A 21,422-nucleotide genomic window follows, 5' to 3' on the forward strand; every position below is an offset into this window, starting at 1 on the left:
CATTTTCTACATTGTAGAATAATAGTGAAAACATCAAAACTACAAAATAACACATGGAATCATGTAGTAACCAAAAAAATGTTAAACAAATCTAAATATATTTTATATTTGAGAGTCAAAGTAGCCACCCTTTGCCTTAATGACAGCTTTGCACACTGTCGGTATTCTCTCAACCAGCTTCATGGGGTAGTCACTTGGAATGCTTTTCCAACAGTCTTGAAGGAATTCCCACATATGCTGAGCTCTTGTTGGCTGCTTTTTCTTCACTCTGCAGTCCAACTCATCCCAAACCATCTCATTTGGGTTGAGGTCGGGTGTTTGTGGAGGCCAGGTCATCTGATGCAGCACTCCATCACTCTCCTTCTTGGTCAAATAGCCCTTACACAGCCTGGAGGTGAGTTGGGTCATTGTCCTGTTGAAAAACAAAAGATTACTCCCACCAAGCGCAAGTCAGATGGGATGGTGTATTGCTACAGAATGCTGTGGTAGCCATGCTGGTTAAGTGTGCCTTGAATTCTAAATAAATCACAGACAGTGTCACCAGCAAAGCACACCCACACCATCACACCTCCTCCTCCATGCTTCACGGTGGGAACCACACATGTGGAGATCATCAGTTCACCTACTCTGCGTCTCACAGTGGTTGGAACCAAAAATCTCAAATTTGGACACCAAAGAACAGATTTCCACCAGTCTAATGTCCACTGCTCGTCTTTCTTGGCCCAAGCAAGTCTCTTATTATTATTGGTGTCCTTTAGTAGTGGTTTCTTCGTCCATGAAGGCCTGATTCACGAAGTCTCCTCTGAACATTTAATGTGGAGATGTGTCTGTTACTTGAACTCTGAAGCATTTATTTGGGCTCCAATTTCTGAGGCTGGTAACGCTAATGAACTTATCCTCTGCAGTAGAGGTAACTCTGGGTCTTCCTTTCCTGTGGTGGTCCTCATGAGAGCCAACTTCATCATAGTGCTTGATGGTTTTTGTGACTGCACCCGGAAGAAATTTTCAAAGTTCTTGAAATTTTCTGGATTGACTGACCTTCATGTCTTAAAGTAATGGACTGTCATTTCTCTTTGCTTATTTGAGCTGTTCTTGCCATAATATGGACTTGGTCTTTTACCAAATAGGGCTATCTTCTGTATACCACCCCTACCTTGTCTGAAAACACAACACAAACACATTGAGGAGAGAAATTCCACTAATTAACTTTTAACAAGGCACACCTGTTAATTGAAATGCATTCCAGGTGACTACCTCATGAAGCTGGTTGAGAGAATGCCAAGACTGTGCAAAGAAGAATCTCAAATATACACTTTTTTGGTTACTACATGATTTCATGTATTATTTCATAGTTCTGATGTCTTCATTATTATTCTACAATGTAGAAAATAGTATAAATAAAGAAGAACCCCGAGTCCAACTTTTGACTGGTACTGTATATAAAAAAAACGAATCTAATAACACTAATCTATTGCTACACTATACAGCTCTCCTCTCTTCCAGCTCAGCAATGGCAGAGATCGGGAGATACAGTCACTTCAGGCCGTCTTGGGTCCATTATCCTCTAAGGAAGGCTGGGTTTCACCCCGTCTGGGTTCTGTTCAAAAGTTCTGACATAAATGTAGTTATACTAGACCTTCACCCTCCGGTTTGATCCCATCCCACAGAGGGGCTATGGCTTGGGTTCTCCACTGTTCTACGTGGTTCCCTCCGGGTTCCCCCAGAGGTCAGAGGGTTATTATTGCACCGTTTTCCCTTAGTCCTGTGGGGTTGTGGTAGTTCCACGTGTGGCTTCTTTTAAGGGTCACAGTTCATAAGTTGATAGTTCAGAGGTCACAGTTGACGGTGCTGAAGCCAGGTAGGGTGACGCGGCCCTTCCTCTTCAGGTCTCGCTCGGGGCCTGTGTTGATGCGCTGCACCAGGCTCTTCTCGTAAAGCAGAGGGTGGTACGCCCCCAGGGTGCAGGCTGCGTCGTAGTAGCGCTCGTGGTAGTGGCACAGGTCTGTCTGTCGGAGCGAGGGGATGTACTCGTACACGTGGACCTTTTCGCACAGCGCCATCATCAGAAGGATACCTGTCATTAGAACGACAAGGTAGAGAAAAAGGGGTTAGATAGTCTAGTGTAGTGGTTCTCAACTGGTTTTTCCTCGGGACCCAAATTGAAGCAGGTTGTCTCAGTTGCGACCCAATATTTGCGTCGCAATTTTTGGGGGCTGAAATGCAATCTGAAATGCTGTGATTAAAGGACAATTCCACAACAAACAAAAAAACATATTTAGGTATTTGTTTCATTTATCCATTGTTGATATAGTCCCAAAATGTTTTGTATGTCAGTAATCAAGTTAAAGAAACAGAACTACTACACATGATGTAAAATACTGTGCCAATGTTTATCTTATTATTCCTACACACTTTCTACCTGTTAGTTGTTTAAATTCAGACACGTTTTTTCCACCACACTTTTTTTTTTTTACATTCAAATAAGATCTACACTGAGTGTACAAAACATTATGAACACCTGCTCTTTCAATGACAGAGTGAGCAGGTGAATCCAGGTGAAAGCTATGATTCCTTATTGATGTCACTTGATAAATCCACTTCAAATCAGTGTAGATGAAGGGGAGGAGACAGGTTAAAGAAAAAATGTCAACCTTGAGACAATTGAGACATGGATTGTGTATGTGTGGCATTCAGAGGGTGATTGGGAAAGACAAAATATTTAAGTGCCTTTGAATGGGGTATGGTAGTAGGTGCCAGTCGCACCGGTTTGAGTGTGTCAAGAATTGCAACGCTGCTGGGTTTTCACACAACAGTTTCTCATGTGTATCAAGAATGGTCCACCACCCAAAGGACATCCAGCCAACTTGACACAACGGTGGGAAGCATTGGAGTCAACACCTTGAAAAGTCCATGCCTGACGATTTGAGGCTGTTCTGAGAGAAAAAGGGGTGCAACTCAATATTAGGAAGGTGTTCTTAATGTTTTGTACACTCATATAACACACACACACACACACACACACACACACACACACAAAACCTCCCATGACCAAAATTGAGAACCACTGGTCCAATATAGGACAGTTGAGAACCACTGGTCCAATATAGGACAGTTGAGAACCACTGGTCCAGTATAGGACAGTTGAGAACCACTGGTCCAGTATAGGACAGTTGAGAACCACTGGTCCAGTATAGGACAGTTGAGAACCACTGGTCCAGTATAGGACAGTTGAGAACCACTGGTCCAGTATAGGACAGTTGAGAACCACTGGTCCAGTATAGGACAGTTGAGAACCACTGGTCCAGTATAGGACAGTTGAGAACCACTGGTCCAGTATAGGACAGTTGAGAACCACTGGTCCAGTATAGGACAGTTGAGAACCACTGGTCCAGTATAGGACAGTTGAGAACCACTGGTCCAGTATAGGACAGTTGAGAACCACTGGTCCAGTATAGGACAGTTGAGAACCACTGGTCCAGTATAAGACAGTTGAGAACCACTGGTCCAGTATAAGACAGTTGAGAACCACTGGTCCAGTACAAGACAGTTGAGAACCACTGGTCTAGTACAGACAGTTGAGAACCACTGGTCTAGTACAGACAGTTGAGAACCACTGGTCTAGTACAGACAGTTGAGAACCACTGGTCCAGTACAGACAGTTGAGAACCACTGGTCCAGTATAGGACAGTTGAGAACCACTGGTCCAGTACAGACAGTTGAGAACCACTGGTCTAGTACAGCCAGTTGAGAACCACTGGTCCAGCATAGGACAGTTGAGAACCACTGGTCCAGTATAGACAGTTGAGAACCACTGGTCCAGTATAGACAGTTGAGAACCACTGGTCCAGTATAGACAGTTGAGAACCACTGGTCCAGTATAGGACAGTTGAGAACCACTGGTCCAGTATAGGACAGTTGAGAACCACTGGTCCAGTACAGACAGTTGAGAACCACTGGTCCAGTATAGACAGTTGAGAACCACTGGTCCAGTATAGACAGTTGAGAACCACTGGTCCAGTATAGACCGTTGAGAACCACTGGTCCAGTACAGACAGTTGAGAACCACTGGTCCAGTATAGACAGTTGAGAACCACTGGTCCAGTATAGACAGTTGAGAACCACTGGTCCAGTATAGGACAGTTGAGAACCACTGGTCCAGTATAGGACAGTTGAGAACCACTGGTCCAGTATAGACCGTTGAGAACCACTGGTCCAGTATAGACCGTTGAGAACCACTGGTCCAGTACAGACCGTTGAGAACCACTGGTCCAGTACAGACCGTTGAGAACCACTGGTCCAGTATAGACAGTTGAGAACCACTGGTCCAGTATAGGACAGTTGAGAACCACTGGTCCAGTATAGACAGTTGAGAACCACTGGTCCAGTATAGACAGATGAGAACCACTGGTCCAGTACAGAGAGTTGAGAACCACTGGTCCAGTACAGACAGTTGAGAACCACTGATCCACCTCTATGCAGACGACAACATTCTGTGTACTTCTGGCCCTTCTTTGGACACTGGCCCTTCTTTGGACACTACCCTCCAGACGAGCTTCAATGCCATACAACTCTCCTTCCATGGCCTCCAACTGCTCTTAAATACAAGTAAAACTAAATGCATGCTCTTCAACCGATCGCTGCCTGCACCCGCCCGCCCGTCCAGCATCAATACTCTGGACGGTTCTGACTTAGAATATATGTGGACATCTACAAATACCTAGGTGTCTGGTTAGACTGTAAACTCTCCTTCCAGACTCACATCAAACATCTCCAATCCAAAGTTAAATCTAGAATTGGCTTCCTATTTCGCAACAAAGCATCCTTCACTCGTGCTGCCAAACATACCCTCGTAAAACTGACCATCCTACCGATCCTCGACTTCGGCGATGTCATTTACAAAATAGCCTCCAATACCCTACTCAATAAATTGGATGCAGTCTATCACAGTGCCATCCGTTTTGTCACCAAAGCCCCATATACTACCCACCACTGCAACCTGTACGCTCTCGTTGGCTGGCCCTCGCTTCATACTCGTCGCCAAACCCACTGGCTCCAGGTCATCTACAAGACCCTGTTAGGTAAAGTTCCCCCTTATCTCAGCTCGCTGGTCACCATAGCAGCACCCACCTGTAGCACGCGCTCCAGCAGGTATATCTCTCTGGTCACCCTCGAAGCCAATTCCTCCTTCGGCCGCCTCTCCTTCCAGTTCTCTGCTGCCAATGACTGGAACGAACTACAAAAGTCTCTAAAACTGGAAACACTTATCTCCCTCACTAGCTTTAAGCACCAGCTGTCAGAGCAGCTCACAGATCACTGCACCTGTACATAGCCCATCTATAATTTAGCCCAAACAACTACCTCTTCCCCTACTGTATTTATTTATTTATTTTGCTCCTTTGCACTCCATTATTTCTATTTCTACTTTGCACTTTCTTCCACTGCAAATCTACCATTCCAGTGTTTTACTTGCTTTATTGTATTTACTTCGCCACCATGGCCTTTTTTGCCTTTACCTCCCTTATCTCACCTCATTTGCTCACTTTGTATATAGACTTATTTTTCTACTATATTATTGACTGTATGTTTGTTTTACTCCATGTGTAACTCTGTGTTGTTGTATGTGTCAAACTGCTTTGCTTTATCTTGGCCAGGTCGCAATAGTAAATGAGAACTTGTTCTCAACTTGCCTACCTGGTTAAATAATGGTGAAATAAAATAAAATAAATAAATAAATAAACATACATACATACATACATACATACATACATACACTCACACATACGAGTTATACATTCCACAAAACACGCAATCCTTACATTGAATTATGTGATTATGAAGTTGCCTGGTATCCAAGCTCTGTTGCACTATTGTTTCTCTTAACTATAGTAAAACAGAACATGCATTCAGTTAGGATACCAACCAATTATGAACCTCCCAGTACACAATGTTTACATAAATACACATCCAAACACACCTACAACATATAGAGACTAACCATGTGCCTCTCACACAAACACCCTAAATTCACCCCCAAATCCATTCTTGTTCACACACACACAGCAAAAACATCTGTTTACACCCTCTCTGTGCTCTGCAAGTAGCAGCTTCTTTTCCCACTCTACCGCCCCTCCAAAATAATGTACACTCAGTTATTTGGAAATGTTTCAACCACAAAAGGGTCTTCATCAAAGTTTAGAGTAAACATTGCTAAAGGAACTACAGGATCATCTAAAACAGTGAACGGGTACTCTGCCTCCCTGATTTACACTATGTTATCTCTCAGTGGGTCAGTCAACCATGACAAATGGGAATACAGGAAGAGAGAGCCGAGTTGACATAATGTGCATGGCTCTGGGGGCAGCTGTGTTAGTGTGATGTACTACTGTATGTAGCATGTTTAATGGCCTGTGAGGTCACACTAAACATGGCAAGAACACGCTACTCTGCTGATGAACTGAAGTCCTTACAGGGCCATTCCCTCGCTACCACCTCACTTCCTGTTTACCTTTGTGACAGAGAAATGTGACAGGTCAAACTCAGGGAATGGATACATTTGTCCAACCTCTCAAAGGAGACTGAACACGAGTGTGCAAGTGTGTGTGTGTGTTGTTGTTGTTATAGACAATCAAGCGAGGCGGCCACCAAATAATAAGTGCAGTTGAAGTGTTAAAACGTTATTGACCAAGAATGGAACTGACGTCATATTAGCACTCCTGAATGACCCTGTTCATACAACCCAGAGATAGCAGGCTAGAGCCTATAGAATCATCAGCTACCATGGTAACATGGAACAATACCGCCAGATAAAAAAATGTGTGAATGCTAGTTTGCGCATGCGACCAATTAGCAAAAAGAGAACATGGATAATGATGTTTTCGCTTGTCTTTGCTGTAGCAACACCTTCCACATGCAGGTTTTATGCTACCACCAAGCAGTAAATGCAAACAGCCTTTTCCTCCACCTCTTCCTTTTGTATTCCTCACCCCATTCTTCAATTTCTGCCCTGCCATGTTTCTCCCCTATAATCTCTCCCTCCTCCCTCCCCTCAGTTCTACAGGTGTTTCCTGATCCTGATCCGGTGCGACCGGCCCTCCGTGGAGAACGGCCAATCCTCCATGCCCTCCAAGACCACCGCCATCCAGCTTAGCCGCCGCGTCTACAGCAACACGGTGGCGTGCACCGCCCGGATCTCCACGGGTATCCAGAACCATGGCTGCAGCACCCCGGCCACCGAGCACACCAACCCGCCCGAGGTCACTCTCTCATGAGCGGGCACGCCGGGAAGACCTGGTGGATGTTGATGCACGGCTCAGCTAGCTAGCTACTGTACTGTGCCGACCAATAGGCTCCAAGGCCCATGCTCTCCTCTGCTCTGCTACAGCCCAACCCCTTCCATTCATTTACTGACTGCTGTGTTAATCTATATGTAGGAGTGAAATTGTGCATGCAAGAGAAAGTACATTTCTGTGTATGTATACTGGGGGGGCTGTAGAGTGAGCATGTGTGCTGCATTCAAAGGGGAGAGAGGGTGTGTGTGGTTATGAACTATGTGTACCATTTGATCTCACTCGGCCTGTTCTCTCTGGCTCAGTCTGCTTGTCTCTGTGTAGGTGTAAAAACATTGCTCGATACACTTGCTTCTTTTCTAAATACACCGCACTGCCCAAGTGAAACGGTGTGTATCTGTCACATTTGACCTTCACCCCCCCCAACACACAAACACACACACTTACCCCACCTCTCTAACACACACACACACACCCAGCCAGTGGTTACGCTACTCCCAGCCTCTGTGCTGTCCTGACTGTGAAGACGGATGAGAAGGTCTGTGGCTGCATCTCAAATCGCACCCTATTCCCCAACGTAGTGCACTACATAGGGCACAGGAAAGAAGGGTAATAGGGTGCGATTTGAGATGCAGCCACTGACTGGTGCAATAAGCTATGGGATGTCCAGTAAAGAGCTGATAAAGACTATAAAAGTTCATCAAGAGAACAAATACTGAGCAGTACAGCTCTGAAGGATTCTGGTACACTGGTGACTCTGGGTGATCTCGGACTGAAGCTCTGATCTTGGACTTTTCTATTGTGGAACTACATGGATCTCACAGATTGAGAATGGGACTTTTGCCGGACCTGCCAGCATTTTGTTTGGGGAGAAGTGGCTTTGAACTCATGTGTGATGTTTGGGGTGCCTACCACCACCCTCCCAAACGTCTCCCCCCCCCCCCTCGACAACTCCCCCTTCATCAGAACCTGTACAAAGAAAGCGCTGAATTCAGTCTAACATGTCTCTGTGTTTCTCTTGTGTGATTTTTAATTTCACTGGTCTACTGAGCAATTGAAATATACTTACTTATAATATTATAATTACGCAAACAATTTGTAAAATCACACTGCAATACACCACGACACTTTATTATTAGGGACAAAGATAGTCCTTCAACAAAATATCTGTGAGACAGGGGAGGATGCCAACACCAACTGGAACCCGGCGTTGAAGTCAAGGTGACCTGAAGAAGAGGTGGGTTATAATAAGAATGATGTTGTGTTGCTGACCGAGGCTAGGTTTTAATAGCCCAGTGAGTGTTGCTATAGGTCCTGTAGTGCTGTTATATAATAATAATAATAATAATAATACAATAACATGACGCCAAGCAGATGCTGAGCCCAAGCACTGAATTACCCAACATGGAGGCTGCATATCAGACTCTCTGATGTTAACATTATAACCACAGAGCCTGCTTTATGGAACACTTGTGTAAGTGCGTGTGTGTGTGTGTGTTTGCTTGTACGTGTGTATGTACGCGCACTTGTACGTGTGTATACACATGTATGCATATGTGGGTATGCACAGTCTCACCTATGAACCCTGAGGAGGGTGGGTTGGGCTGGATGGTCTCCTGGGTGTTGCCCTGGATGACGTCCCAGAGCTGCCAAACATATTTGGGGTGGAGGACGTAGAAGGGCTGGGTGGGGTGGAGCCTCCGGTGCTCCACGTATGGACTGAACAGGTTATAGTCTGGACTGGCATACCACTGTCAGAGAGAGAGAAGGGGGCGAGCGAGAGAAAGGGGGTTTAAGAGAGAGAGGGGGAATAGTTATAGTCTACTCTAGACTGGCATACCACAGAGAAACAGACAGAGTTTAACAAAGAGACAGATTGAAGGAAGTTGATTCCTGTAGTTATTCCTAGAATATGTTAAGACATTTTGCAACCTATTCCTGGACCAACTACATATTGCATCATATTCTCCTATCACAGTGGTAATCACGGCTTCGTCCTTTTCCCCTGGACTTGTTACTGAGCATGCACCTCTACTCAAAGAGAGAGAGGGCGAGCGCGAGAAAGAGCACGAGAGAGGGCGCGCCTGCAAGAGAGAGAGAGGGCGCAAGCGCCCGAGAGAGAGAGCGTGAGCGAGGGCGCGAGTACGAGAGAGAGAGGGAGGGCGCGAGTACGAGAGAGAGAGGGCGCAAGCGCCCGAGAGAGAGAGCGTGAGCGAGGGCGCGAGTACGAGAGAGAGAGGGAGGGCGCGAGTACGAGAGAGAGAGGGCGCAAGCGCCCGAGAGAGAGAGCGTGAGCGAGGGCGCGAGTACGAGAGAGAGAGGGTGCAAGCGCCCGAGAGAGAGAGCGTGAGCGAGAGCGCGAGCACGAGAGAGAGAAAGAGAGAGGGCGGTGATAAGGTGGAACCCAGCAGAGATTAAGGACAAAATATAAAGAAAGAAGAGAGAACAGGGAGGAAGGCCAGAGGAAAGAAGAGGAGAAAAATATGGAAGCAAAGATAAAGGAAGAGATGAATAACAAGCAGGAGAAAAAGAGGGTAAGAAGTGAATAAGAATAGGAAAAGAAGTGGAGGTGATGAAGGAGAGAGTGTCAGAGGACTGGAGAGAGAAGAAAGGAGGAGTGCAGGGTATATAAAGCTGATAGGTAATACATCTGCGTTGATGCCTTCAGTGTGTTGGTGTATATGATGTAGCACCCTGTCTCTGAGGGCTGTGAGTTAAACAGACAAGCGAGGCTAACTTTTACACACGGGGCCTTCCACTACGCAGGTCCTCATTAGCATTGCTAACGTAACCGTGGTAACCATAGCCCATCTTCCACCAATTCAACAGGAGCAACTCTCCTTAAATATCACCATTTAGGTGCCATTACTGGGCCTCTCAAAGAGAGTGGGCAAGGTTTGGGTAGAGTGCAGTGTTTCCTCTATTGTATTTAGCAGCGGCACATGGTAAAACCTTTTCATTGTAAACTTAAACGACTAAAACCAGATATAAAGTATGTAAAAAAAACATTATGGAGCAATATATATTTTAAATAACATATTTGAGAACTAACAAGTCACCAAAATAAAAACTAGACAGTCAAGGAGAATCTAAAATTTCACACACTCCCACACACCTTGTGCAGGTTGACAGCGTACGGAGCAGGGTCCCAGGCCACCAGAGTCACCTTCTTATACAGGGAGCTGGTGTTGAAGCGGTTCTTGGGATTGGCCAGGATCTGTAAAGGGGAGGGGTCAAAGGTTACACATGAAACTAGATGCAGCACTGCAGTGCCCACACACATGAAAACAAACACACTCGCTCTCTCCCTCTCTCCATGGGAGCTGTGGGTCCACAATAGAATGAGCTCTGCGGTTGCTTTGATTGTTAGTGTGACAGTAGTAGAATGCGCTAGTGTGTGTGTGTGTGTGTGTGTGTGTGTGTGTGTTTACTGCATGTTGTTCTCTGTGCTGAGTGGGAGAAGATGACTGAACTGGAACTGTGGTGAAGACCCACTTACGCAAAATGGGTAAGGGTGATCACTCACTGCCTACCTAATAGCGGAGGACAGCTGGTTCACACACACACGTGATCATTACACACGTGTGCCTGCGTGCCTGCTTTGAATGAATCACATTCTTATTTATATGCAAGTCAGGCTCATGTGTTTGGATGCATGTTGTTGTTTGTTTGAATGAGTAATGGTCTATTCAAAATGCTGAACCACTTACTCAGCCATGGCACTTGATTGCAGGCACATATTGATGCTGAGTCGTGAAGCCTGTTATAGTGACTCTTCGCTTGTGACGTGCATGTTAGTCTTATGACACACACCTGTGAGTTGATGATGCGAATGGTGGTCTTGTTCCCCACATCTCTCACGTAGCCCTCTGTAGGTGCAGCGTTGAACCGCAGAACTGCATCATGGGAATCTGGGGGGGTGGGACAGACAAAGAATATACTTCAGAAATAAAGTCAGTCAAAGAGTCATTCGATGAAAAAAATGTAAATGTCACTCTACGTCAATCAAGTGTTACTTAACTAAGACAATCAAGTTTTGGCAGCCAAATATCAAAGGCCACTTCAGAAACAGAAAATCAATCAAGTGCTCATAAACGACAAGTCCCTAGATGACATCCAATAGTCTGTCTTTTGGGCAGTGTTCACTTGGTCCAGGCGCCGAGTCTGCCTACCTGCATCTTCTTAACCTCTAGTGATACCCTGAGAGTCTGGTGGTGAAGTTCTTCTAGTCTCCTTGACCTTTTCCACTTCAGCCTGACTGCCCTCTTTCAGCCATAGTCCAAACACTTGACCTGGATGACCGATCACCGTGAATGGCCATTTCACATGGACAATCCGGTAAATGAGCAACCTAGTGCAGGATTCAGCTCTGTGCTTTGACGCAATAGTACATGAAAGTATCACTACTCATAGAGAGCGAAAGAGTATTCTCTAGTGGTCAACGTGTGTAACTGAAGGGACTTTCACAGGCACCTGCTCTACTCGTATGAGTTCTATGATCATCATCAAACATCACCAGGAAACAAAGCCTTCAAACTGAGCCCAGTTGCTAACATAGATGCTACCAACAGGCTAGTACATAACAGACACAGGCAGTGTGCCCTCCTGCTGGCCTTCACACACACACACACACACACACACACACACACACACACACACACACACACACACACACACACACACACAGTTATGATTAATGGTCTCAATCATGGACACTCCTACTGACAGTTGTGGCTGCTTTGTGTGATGTATTGTTGTCTTTACCTTCTTGCCCTTTGTGCCCAAAAATATTTGTTCCATGTTTTGTGCTGCTACCATGTTGTGCTGCTGCCACGTGTTGCTACCCATGCAATGTTGTTGTCTTAGGTCTCTATTTGTGTAGTGTTGTCTCTTGTTGTGATGTGTGTTTTGTCCTATATTTAAATTTTACTCCCAGCACCCGTCCCCGCTGGCCTTTTTCCTTTATGTAGGCCGTCATTGTAAATAGGAATGTGTTCTTAAAACTGACTTGCCTAGTTAAATAAAGGTTAAATAAAAAAATAAAAATAAATGTAAATGGTCATGGTTAAGCTCAGACACTTAAAATCAGTCCCTCTCCACTGGTTGATCAGTCATTTAGACTTCAGCAGGGCTACATTATCCTCTATGGTTGATCTGACACTTCCACAGCAAAGCTACCCGACACTTCATAAATGACACCAGTCAACCATCAGTGTGTGTATTGGCATTCAATAGATCAACACACCTACTTCTCACTGAAATGGTAGGTTTGCATCCTCTTGCCACTAGCTAGCACGGCTGATGTACAGGACCATTTATTCCTCAGATCACCAATATTGTTTAAGTACCAAAATTAACAGTCAAGTACAAGCAATATGGGCATTTCCATGAAAATCCCCATGAGCACCAGGTCATGTCTATGTAAAAGGCCCCATGAGCACCAGGTCATGTCTATGTAAAAGGCCCCATGAGCACCAGGTCATGTCTATGTAAAAGGCCCCATGAGCACCAGGTCATGTCTATGTAAAAGGCCCCATGAGCACCAGGTCATGTCTATGTAAAAGGCCCCATGAACACTAGGTCATGTCTATGTAAAAGGCCCCATGAACACTAACGTGAAGTTCATAGGGACACATCACATTTGGTGTCAAATGAAAGCTAACAATATGGAAGAAAGTTAAATGTACAGTGGCTTGCGAAAGTATTCACCCCCCTTGGCATTTTTCCTATTTTGTTGCCTTACAACCTGGAATTAAAATATATTTTTGGGGGGTTTGTATCATTTGATTTACACAACATGACTACCACTTTGAAGATGCAATATATTTTTGATTGTGAAACAAACAAGAAATAACACAAAAAAACAGAACTTGAGCGTGCAAAACTATTCACCCCCACAAAGTCAATACTTTGTAGAGTCAACTTTTGCAGCAATTCCAGCTGCAAGTCTCTTGGGGGGTATGTCTCCATAAGCTTGGCACATCTAGCCACTGGGATATATCCCCATTCTTCAAGACAAAACTGCTCCAGCTCCTTCAAGTTGGATGGGTTCCGCTGGTGTACAGCAATTAAAAGGGCATCTACACCCAAAATGGAGAAAACAGAATTTTGGGGAAAACTAAACGGAATAAGGCAAAAAATACAACTGATTTTATAGGGCATTGTTACATGCTTTTCCAGCTAAAATCATAGACGTCTGTTTCACAAGTTTGTACAGTACAATACAGTAGAGCACTGTACAGTAAAGAAAATTAGAGTATAGGTCAGTACAGTAGAGTGAAGTTTAGTACAGTAGATTACTGTATTATACTGTGCTGTACTCTACTGTGCTTTACTGTGATGTCCAAACTTGTGAAACATACGGCTACGATTGGTACAGATTTGGTCTAGTCCGGACCAACCAAATTTGGTCTTGTTTGGGGCGAGCTCATTAGAATAATAGCCAGTGTGTAGAATAATACCCAAACATGCAAAGGAGGATATTATTGTGTACTTATTCAGGATGTACCACCATGAAGAGAATCAGGGACCCATGATGTCATTCTGTTACCAGCATTCTGTTACTGGGTGTTAATCCACTTCACTTACTGTAGTTCAATGACCAAAATATACTTTTTCTTCCAGCAGACATCTTTGAATCTTAATTTCGGAGTAGATATGTAAACAGAGTTTTGAAAAACTTGATCACACAAAAAACTATGGGAGATTTTACTAATAATTCTGTAACCCAACATTACATCTACACTGTTCAAGTAAATGTGTTTCTGTAAAAATGTCAGTAGAAATTATTAAAAGTAGTCCTGGTGCATAGAGTTGAATCATTTGTTTAACTTTGCAATCAATGGTTTTTGTTTGGCATACATTTTAAAGTGAAAATCGAAATCTCAGCATCATGCTGTTACCGTGGAAATGCCAATGTGGTAACAGCGCCATCTTGTGCTCTAGTTAGGAAAAGGTGTCATTTTCACCATTTTGGATACGCATTTCTGATCTACACAAAGGCCTAAGCTAAGGGATAGCCAAGGGGTGGGGGTCTATTTGGAATTCAGAAGGAGAGTGTATGGATGGGGGGGTGGATGTGGAGAGATATGGCGCGAGAGAGCAGTGAGGCGATGAGAGGACTAGACCGTAGAAGGCCATTGAGGATGTTATTCAGCCAATTCACCACACTGTGGCAGTGAAACATTAGTCTGGTACAGATGTCCAACTACAGATTCACAAACCTCTCATCTTATGGACTATAATGTCAAACATACATTCACATGCTCGTACACACACACACACACACACACACACACACACACACACACACACACACACTTTGACGTGAAGGAAAGGATGGGAAGACAGGAAGGTATTTCCAGAAACACCTCAGCATTGGACAGATGAGGAGTATCTAAGTAAGATCAATATGGTTTGATTTCCTGCTAACCTATACAATTAAACAAGTGAGCCATCTGTCTCCGAGTTCACACTTTCCCCATGCCCACATAGAGCCGCCAATGCAGAGAACAGAACACACAAAGACAAGCTGCAATGCAGTCAACCAAAGTATTCTAGAGGTACAGTATATCGAAGATCTCCAAATGAACTGCTCAAGACCCTTCGAGAAATATGACTTATTCCAAAGCCCTTTCAGCCAATCATAGAAATTGTTACTACTGGGTGATAGATGTCTACTACTTGGTGTGTGAGACAGTTTAGAGCCCAAGACCAAATGTCACGTCACTGTGCTACGGTAAGCTAACACTATGCTGTGGGGCGAATTGGGAAGTCGATAGCGTTACACGACAAATTTACTTTCCAATCAATGCTGTGGATGTCACTTCGTAAAGAGACATTCTCCCCTCACATAAACAGACTGGGTTTGTCACAGAGAAATCTGCTCAGGATCAATGCTGTATTTCACACTCTGACAGACACAGTCACATATAGGCAAGACCAGGGTCCTATTTATCAGGGCATTAGGTAAAACGGAAAACAAAGAGTTGATTTTTTCTATTTACTGTACCAATAAAAGTGTTAAGTTTCAGCCATCGTATCCCAGTTCTCCTTCAATCCCTTCATCCCATTTAACCTGCATACCTCCCTCCCCCTGCCCTCCATCTCCTTTTCTTCATTCCCTCTCCCCCTCCTCTACCACCCCCTGTCCACTTCCCGCTCTACCCCTCTAGCCTTCACTCACCGATCTCCTTCCCCAGGCCTGAGTGCAGAATAGCCCCAGCAGAGGTCACCACAGCACAGCTCCTGAAGCCCCTCTGGCCCCCCTGTCTATAGAGCTGCTCCAGGGCCAGGCGCGGCACCAGATGGGCCCAGCCCAGCGAGGAGAAGGGCTGCTCGGACCCATCCAGTGTTCTCAGCCTGGCCTGGTGCTTCAGCTCACACAGCAGGTCCCTGGAGCTTTGGGCGGCCCGTCTGCCTCCTTTATAGGTCACGTGGTGTTTGTTGGCACTCAGGTAGTCACGCATAGCACGCTGCAGCCGCGGGGACAGCATTTCAGAGGAGACACTTCCCCGCCAAAGTCGCTGCACCACCGAGGCTGACTTGGAGAAGTAGTACTCCTCTAAATCATCCTCTTTTCCCCACCCATCTCTCTTCCCCCTACGCCCCCACACTGTGGTCCTCCTCCTGTGGCTGTTATTCGTCTGAACCCCCTCCTCCTCCTCTTCGTCCTCACGTGAGGATCTGCGCTTGGTTCGGTTGGGCCCCCGGTCAGCATCGGAGGGGGTCCAGGCGGTTCTCTCACGGCTGCGGGTCACCGCCTGGTCAGAGTGGGAACCCACGTTCTCCGTGCCAAAGGAGGACCATGCAGCCAGGGTCTGGGGGTCCAAGTAGTCCTGCTGCTGTCGGCTGCCCCCCTCCCCCTCCTGGCTGGTCCCGTAGGGACCGCTGTCTGGGCTCTGGCTCAGCTCCAGGCCAGGCTCTGGGGTGGTGGAAGTGGGGCTAGGCTCTGTTTCGGAGTCTGGGTAGATGGTGGTAAAAGTGGTGTAGGCGGGTTCGGGCCGGGAGCCCATGATGGAGTGGTGCTGCTGGTGGGAGGCGGCTTGGATGGAGGACAAGCGCCGCGTGTCGGGATGCTGGGAGAGCGAGGAGCCGGCGGAGGTCAGGGCCTCGTTGTCCACGCGGGCATCTAGGAAGTAGGATAGCAGAGCCAGGAAGAGGAGGGCCCATGCCAACATGCCCACCAACACCAGCCTCCGCCACTGACGCATACTGGACTTCATCTCCTCACACACACACCTATACGAACACCAGGCCGGCTCCAATCATCAGTCAGGTCTCAGCAGAGAGGACAGCCAGAGGGCCTGCAGGGGTGAGAGGTCAAAGGTGACAGTCTTAACCTAAAGTGGACCTGAGAGTTTTGATTTTGGTTAAAAGGATAAATCCCCCGTCTTTTCAAAAGGTTTTTGTATTGGTGTGTGTGTTTATCGTATTGTCTTTTCCACAACTTACCTCACCTGGTGCCCCTATTTCTTTTAGTCCATGTGTCTTCTAGAATAGAACGGGACCCTGGGAAATAAAAAAGTAAAAATTAGGTAGGAGACAACACACACACACACACACACACACACACACACACACACACACACACACACACACACACACACACAGCAAGATTAAATTAACTTGCCTGACACCTCAATGACACGGTTCTAGCAACCCCTTCTAATGATGTATTTTGTGCCTGTATTGTTGGAACAAATCTCTAGAGATGGGTGGGGGGCTCCGAGCTGAGGAGGAGCGGTCTAAGGGGTCCCTGTGGTTGTCCTGACCTCCAGACGTCCAACACTGGGAAGCCAAGAGAACCCACTGGGCTAAACGGAGTCAGGAAAGGGGGTCAGGCTGGGTTGTGGCCCAAGGGAGGACAGAGAGAGGAAAAGGTACATGCACACCCTGGAATATGAAATCCAAGGGAAAGGATATATACACAGAGAGGGAGAGAAGAAACGCATCCATATCAAAAACTACATTCAAAGAGCAGAAACCTATGCAAATGGCATTTGCACAAGTTTTGGTTCTGAGTGTAGTTTTTGACATTGAAGTGGGAATGTGTGTCTTCCCTCCCACTCTGTCTCTGAGGGTTTACAACCCTGCCCACAAGAGCTGTGAGTGCTGTGAGTCTCTGTGTTGCAGCTCAGACCTTTCAGGTTAGAGGTCAACCTGTGTAAAACGTGCCAGCTGACCTCTGGTGCAGTAACAACAGTGAGAAGCAGCCTTCATTAAGACTCGCCAACCAGACAAAAACAAAAAGGTTCCTCATGGCAAAGTCATCCTGTGTGCTCCACTGGGGCCCGATGTGTGGGAGTGATCCCACAAATCCCTGTGTGTGTGTGTGTGTGTGTGTGTGTGTGTGTGTGTGTGTGTGTGTGTGTGTGTGTGTGTGTCTCGAAGGGGGAGCATTTCACATGGCAGCAATCAGGATCTGTGCATCAGTAACTTCAGTCAAACAACACAAATGTGTACCCCAGATTGAAGGACAGGAGGGCAAGGGAAATAGAGAGACAAAGTGAATGATATAATTGTATACCGATAGGAAGTGTGAAGGGGAGAGGGGGAAAACATGATGCATAGAAATGTAGAGAGTCAGTAAGAGACGGAGACAGGAGGCAGGGAGAGAATGGGTGGTCTTTGTCATCTTGTGGTGGAGAAGAGTAGGATTGATGGGGAAGGGAGGAGAGAGAGGAGTTGGAGGAGAAAGTGGGGGAAGAGCAGGAGGAAAAGGACAAAGAGGAGACTGAGTTAAGCGTTAGCAGGCCTTTACCCCTAGGAGGTTCATTATGTGGTCGGGATTTTACATGGCAGAGAAAACCACAGACAGAGACAGAATGTGCTAGTTCTATTGTACAATGTGCCCTCTAGATACAGAGAGCTTTTGAACAATGGAAGAGGGGATGAAAAAGGAAGGAATATCAATGTGGCTTTGATTGGATTGTTGCCAGGAGCGTTATGTTTATGACCATTTGCAAAGACAGAATTGATCTACCTGTTGGAGACCGATGGCTTAAACATTCACACTCAATACAATGTATACTAAACAAAAATATAAAACACAAAATGCAACAATTTCAAAGATTTTACTGAGTTACAGTATATAAGGAAATGAGCAAATTGAAATCAATTAATTAGGCTTTAATCTATGGATTTCACATGACTGGACAGGGGTGCAGCCATGGTGGTCCTTGGAGGGCATATGCCCACCCACTGGGGAGCCAGGCCCATCCAATCAGAATTAGTTTTTCCCCCACAAAGGGCTTTATTACAGACAGAAATGCTCCTCAGTTTCATCAGCTGTCTGGGTGGCTGGTCTCAGACGATCCCGCAGGTGAAGAAGCCAGATGTGGAGGTCCTGAGCTGGCGTGGTTACACGTGGTCTGCAGATGTGAGGCCGGTTGGATGTACTGCCAAATTCTCTAAAATGACGTTGGAGGCGGCTTATATAGAGAATTTAACAATAAATTCCCTGGCAACAGCTCTGTTGGACATTCCTGCAGTCAGCATTCCAATTGCACACTCCCTCAAAACTTGAGACATCTGTGGCATTGTGTTGTGTGACAAAACTGCACATTTTAAACTGGCCTTTTATTGTCCCTAGAACAAGGTGCACCTGTGTAATGATCATACTGTTTAATCAGCTTCTTGATATGCCACACCTGTCAGGTGGATGGATTATCTTGGCAAAGGAGAAAAGATCACTAACGGGGATATAAACAAATATGCCAACAGAATTTGAGCGAAATAAGCTTTTTGTGCGTTTTTATTTCAGCTCATGAAACACGGGACCAACACTTTACATGTTGTGTTTATCTTTTTGTTCAGTATATATGCATGATAGTGTATTAGCCTATGAATTATTTCTGTATATAAACATCAATACAAGCCTTATAAAAAGGTTGTAATTTGTTTGAAGTGGGTCCCAAATATTGTATGCAGAAAACATTTCAAAAAGTTTAACTCAGGGCTCAAAACTGCAACCAAAACACTCACATTTTTGCGACCCTTAACTTGGCAGTGTGACACTTATTTTTCAATAAAGTCATCAGGCTTTCCCAAAAAACCTTTAAACCAATTAAACTGTTAACATTTTTCTTGGAAAATATGCACTAAACAAATGCAGTTTATGTACATGTCTTTAGTATTTTACAGATAGAAAGATAGTCCAGTTTGTCCACAATCTGCTCTATACAATCCTGGAGTGTCTTAACAAAATGAAACCAAAATGTTAAAAGGCTAACTTCATCCAGTGTCCAGAAAAATGGATTGGCGGTATATACAAATATGTGCATATTTAATGATATATTGCCTAATTTGTATATTTTAAAACAAAATTTAAAAAAAGTTGTAATACAAAAAAAGTATTATATTGGTGTCTAAAAGTTCATTGTGATTAAGGGGGGAAAAAAAATACCCTATTAGGGTGTGGTGCCTTGCCTTAAATGATGCGCGCATCATCCGCTTTCCCGGGCCAGTATTCTTTTCATTTAGACCAGTAGCTTTCAGTGGGCACTGGCCCGGTGTGCCACTGGCAAATTTACCTGAATGTCAAGCCCTGCAAGGGCATGCACATTTAAAAGATGTCTAGTCATTATTAGCCTGGTTCAATATGGAATGCAGGTACATTATGGTACATTGGTCAGGTCATTAAATTGGTGCGACCAAATCATGTGCTGGTGCCATCAGCTGAAAAAGTTGGTAGCCCCAGTGCCGCCAGTGGAAAAAGTTAGTCTAGAGCCCTGTAACATGGATTACAATATTTTCCCTGAGTGGCAATCCTCCCTCATCAGTGAGTTTATCTATCCTATGCTGAGTGGGTAGTGGGAGATGTGCGGTGATTTATAAATTAGTGAAAAAAGAATAATTAGGTCTCAAGAGGTTTGGGTTTCTCATTAAAAACACAAACTTCAACCAGACAGGAAGGAGAGGAAGAAGGAAGTGTACAAGAGTATAATGTATGAGTGAGTTCAGTAGTAGAGGGGCAAAGAGAGACCAAAATACTTTCCTGTAGAGTATAATTCCTTCTACTATGTACAGGGAGATGCAACTTTGATGGGGGACACAAAAAAATCTGAAATGATCATGAGGGGATGCAGATGCTTGCGGGTCTGCGTTTTACTGCCAATTTCCTGCAATTCTACACATTTTGCCATAGGGTGGAGAGAAATGTTTGCCGTTTTTAATATGATATTTGAGTGAGCCTGACTAACAAAATCCATTGTGGCCTCCCAGGCGGTAATTCGACCATGATAACAAGTTTAGATTGCTAAGTTAGTTTTGCGACTAGCTGACAAAAATGCTAGCTGACATGGGCTAACACGAGAAACTGCTGATGCCGAGGGCCTTCAAAAGGCCAGCTGCCCATCCCTGATGTACACCAATGGGACAACCCTAAAACCTGCATGTGTGTACTGTACACACAGGTAAAGCACAGGCTAAGCATTTTGTTCCTCCTAAATAATTAAGTGTTCCAGAGTGGAGGTGTACATGGTGTTCTGTCCAAAACATCAAGTCCTTCTCTTCTCGAAGCATGTTGTTGGATGCTCAATTCCAAATCCACTCCCAGCCCCTATCAGCTAGCCCATTCCTGTTGATCAAAGAGGATCCGGTCTGTTTAAACAATAAGGTCATTTCTTCACCTTGTCTTCTAATAGGCCGGTTGAAATGTCACCATATCACTTACAATTAATATGCAATTGTTTCAGATCTACAGCAGCATTCTCACCATTCATAAAGGCCCTATAGATCTATACACTCAAGACTATATCTTTTTTAGTCTATACACTATACAATCATTGAGAAAAAAGAGAGAGAGAGTTAAGACTGAGGTAGCCCTAGCGTTAGCAGGCCCTTTACCCTGAGGAGGTTCATTATGTGGTGATGAACTTACATGGCAGAGAAAACCACATAGTGAGAGGGAAAGGGGCGGAGGAAGAGTTCTAGCTCTATTGTAAAATGTGTCCTCTAGGTACACAACACAGAGCTTTTGAACAGAGGAAGAGGTGATGAAAAAGGAGGAATAACAGCCAGTAAAGACTGGGAAAAAAGAGAGACAGAATGATCGGAGGAGGAGAATGGGGAGGGAGGTGTAGTGCAGAACCATGTAATACAGCGCAAATACTCTATAATTCATCAGCTCTGCAG

The 21,422-nt window shown here is 45.1% G+C and overlaps 2 protein-coding genes across 4 annotated transcripts in view; one reads left to right on the forward strand and one right to left on the reverse strand.

The window, feature by feature from the left end:
- LOC115155886 (parapinopsin-like) overlaps nt 1–8,199 on the forward strand; it is a 32,667-nt gene extending 24,468 nt beyond the window's left edge. Inside the window, exon 4 of the mRNA XM_029702894.1 lies at nt 7,050–8,199. Within this exon, the coding sequence (XP_029558754.1) occupies nt 7,050–7,268 (219 nt within the window). The 3' untranslated portion in view covers nt 7,269–8,199. The remainder of the gene's footprint in view (nt 1–7,049) is intronic.
- LOC115155885 (beta-galactoside alpha-2,6-sialyltransferase 2-like) overlaps nt 1,422–21,422 on the reverse strand; it is a 63,754-nt gene continuing 43,753 nt past the window's right edge. For 2 of the 3 annotated variants that reach the window (XM_029702891.1, XM_029702890.1), the window contains exons 2-7: nt 16,740–16,796; nt 15,472–16,591; nt 11,100–11,197; nt 10,402–10,503; nt 8,863–9,037; nt 1,422–2,074 (exon numbers count right to left, since the gene is read on the reverse strand). In XM_029702891.1, the coding sequence (XP_029558751.1) occupies nt 1,827–2,074; nt 8,863–9,037; nt 10,402–10,503; nt 11,100–11,197; nt 15,472–16,510 (1,662 nt within the window). In that variant the 5' untranslated portion in view covers nt 16,511–16,591; nt 16,740–16,796 and the 3' untranslated portion in view covers nt 1,422–1,826. Of the gene's footprint in view, nt 2,075–8,302; nt 8,513–8,862; nt 9,038–10,401; nt 10,504–11,099; nt 11,198–15,471; nt 16,592–16,739; nt 16,797–21,422 lie in introns of those variants that run through there. The other variant, XM_029702893.1, reaches the window with a different exon arrangement.

The sequence above is a fragment of the Salmo trutta genome, chromosome 20 (genome assembly GCF_901001165.1).
Source record: "Salmo trutta chromosome 20, fSalTru1.1, whole genome shotgun sequence".
NCBI classification, from domain to species: Eukaryota; Metazoa; Chordata; class Actinopteri; order Salmoniformes; family Salmonidae; genus Salmo; species Salmo trutta.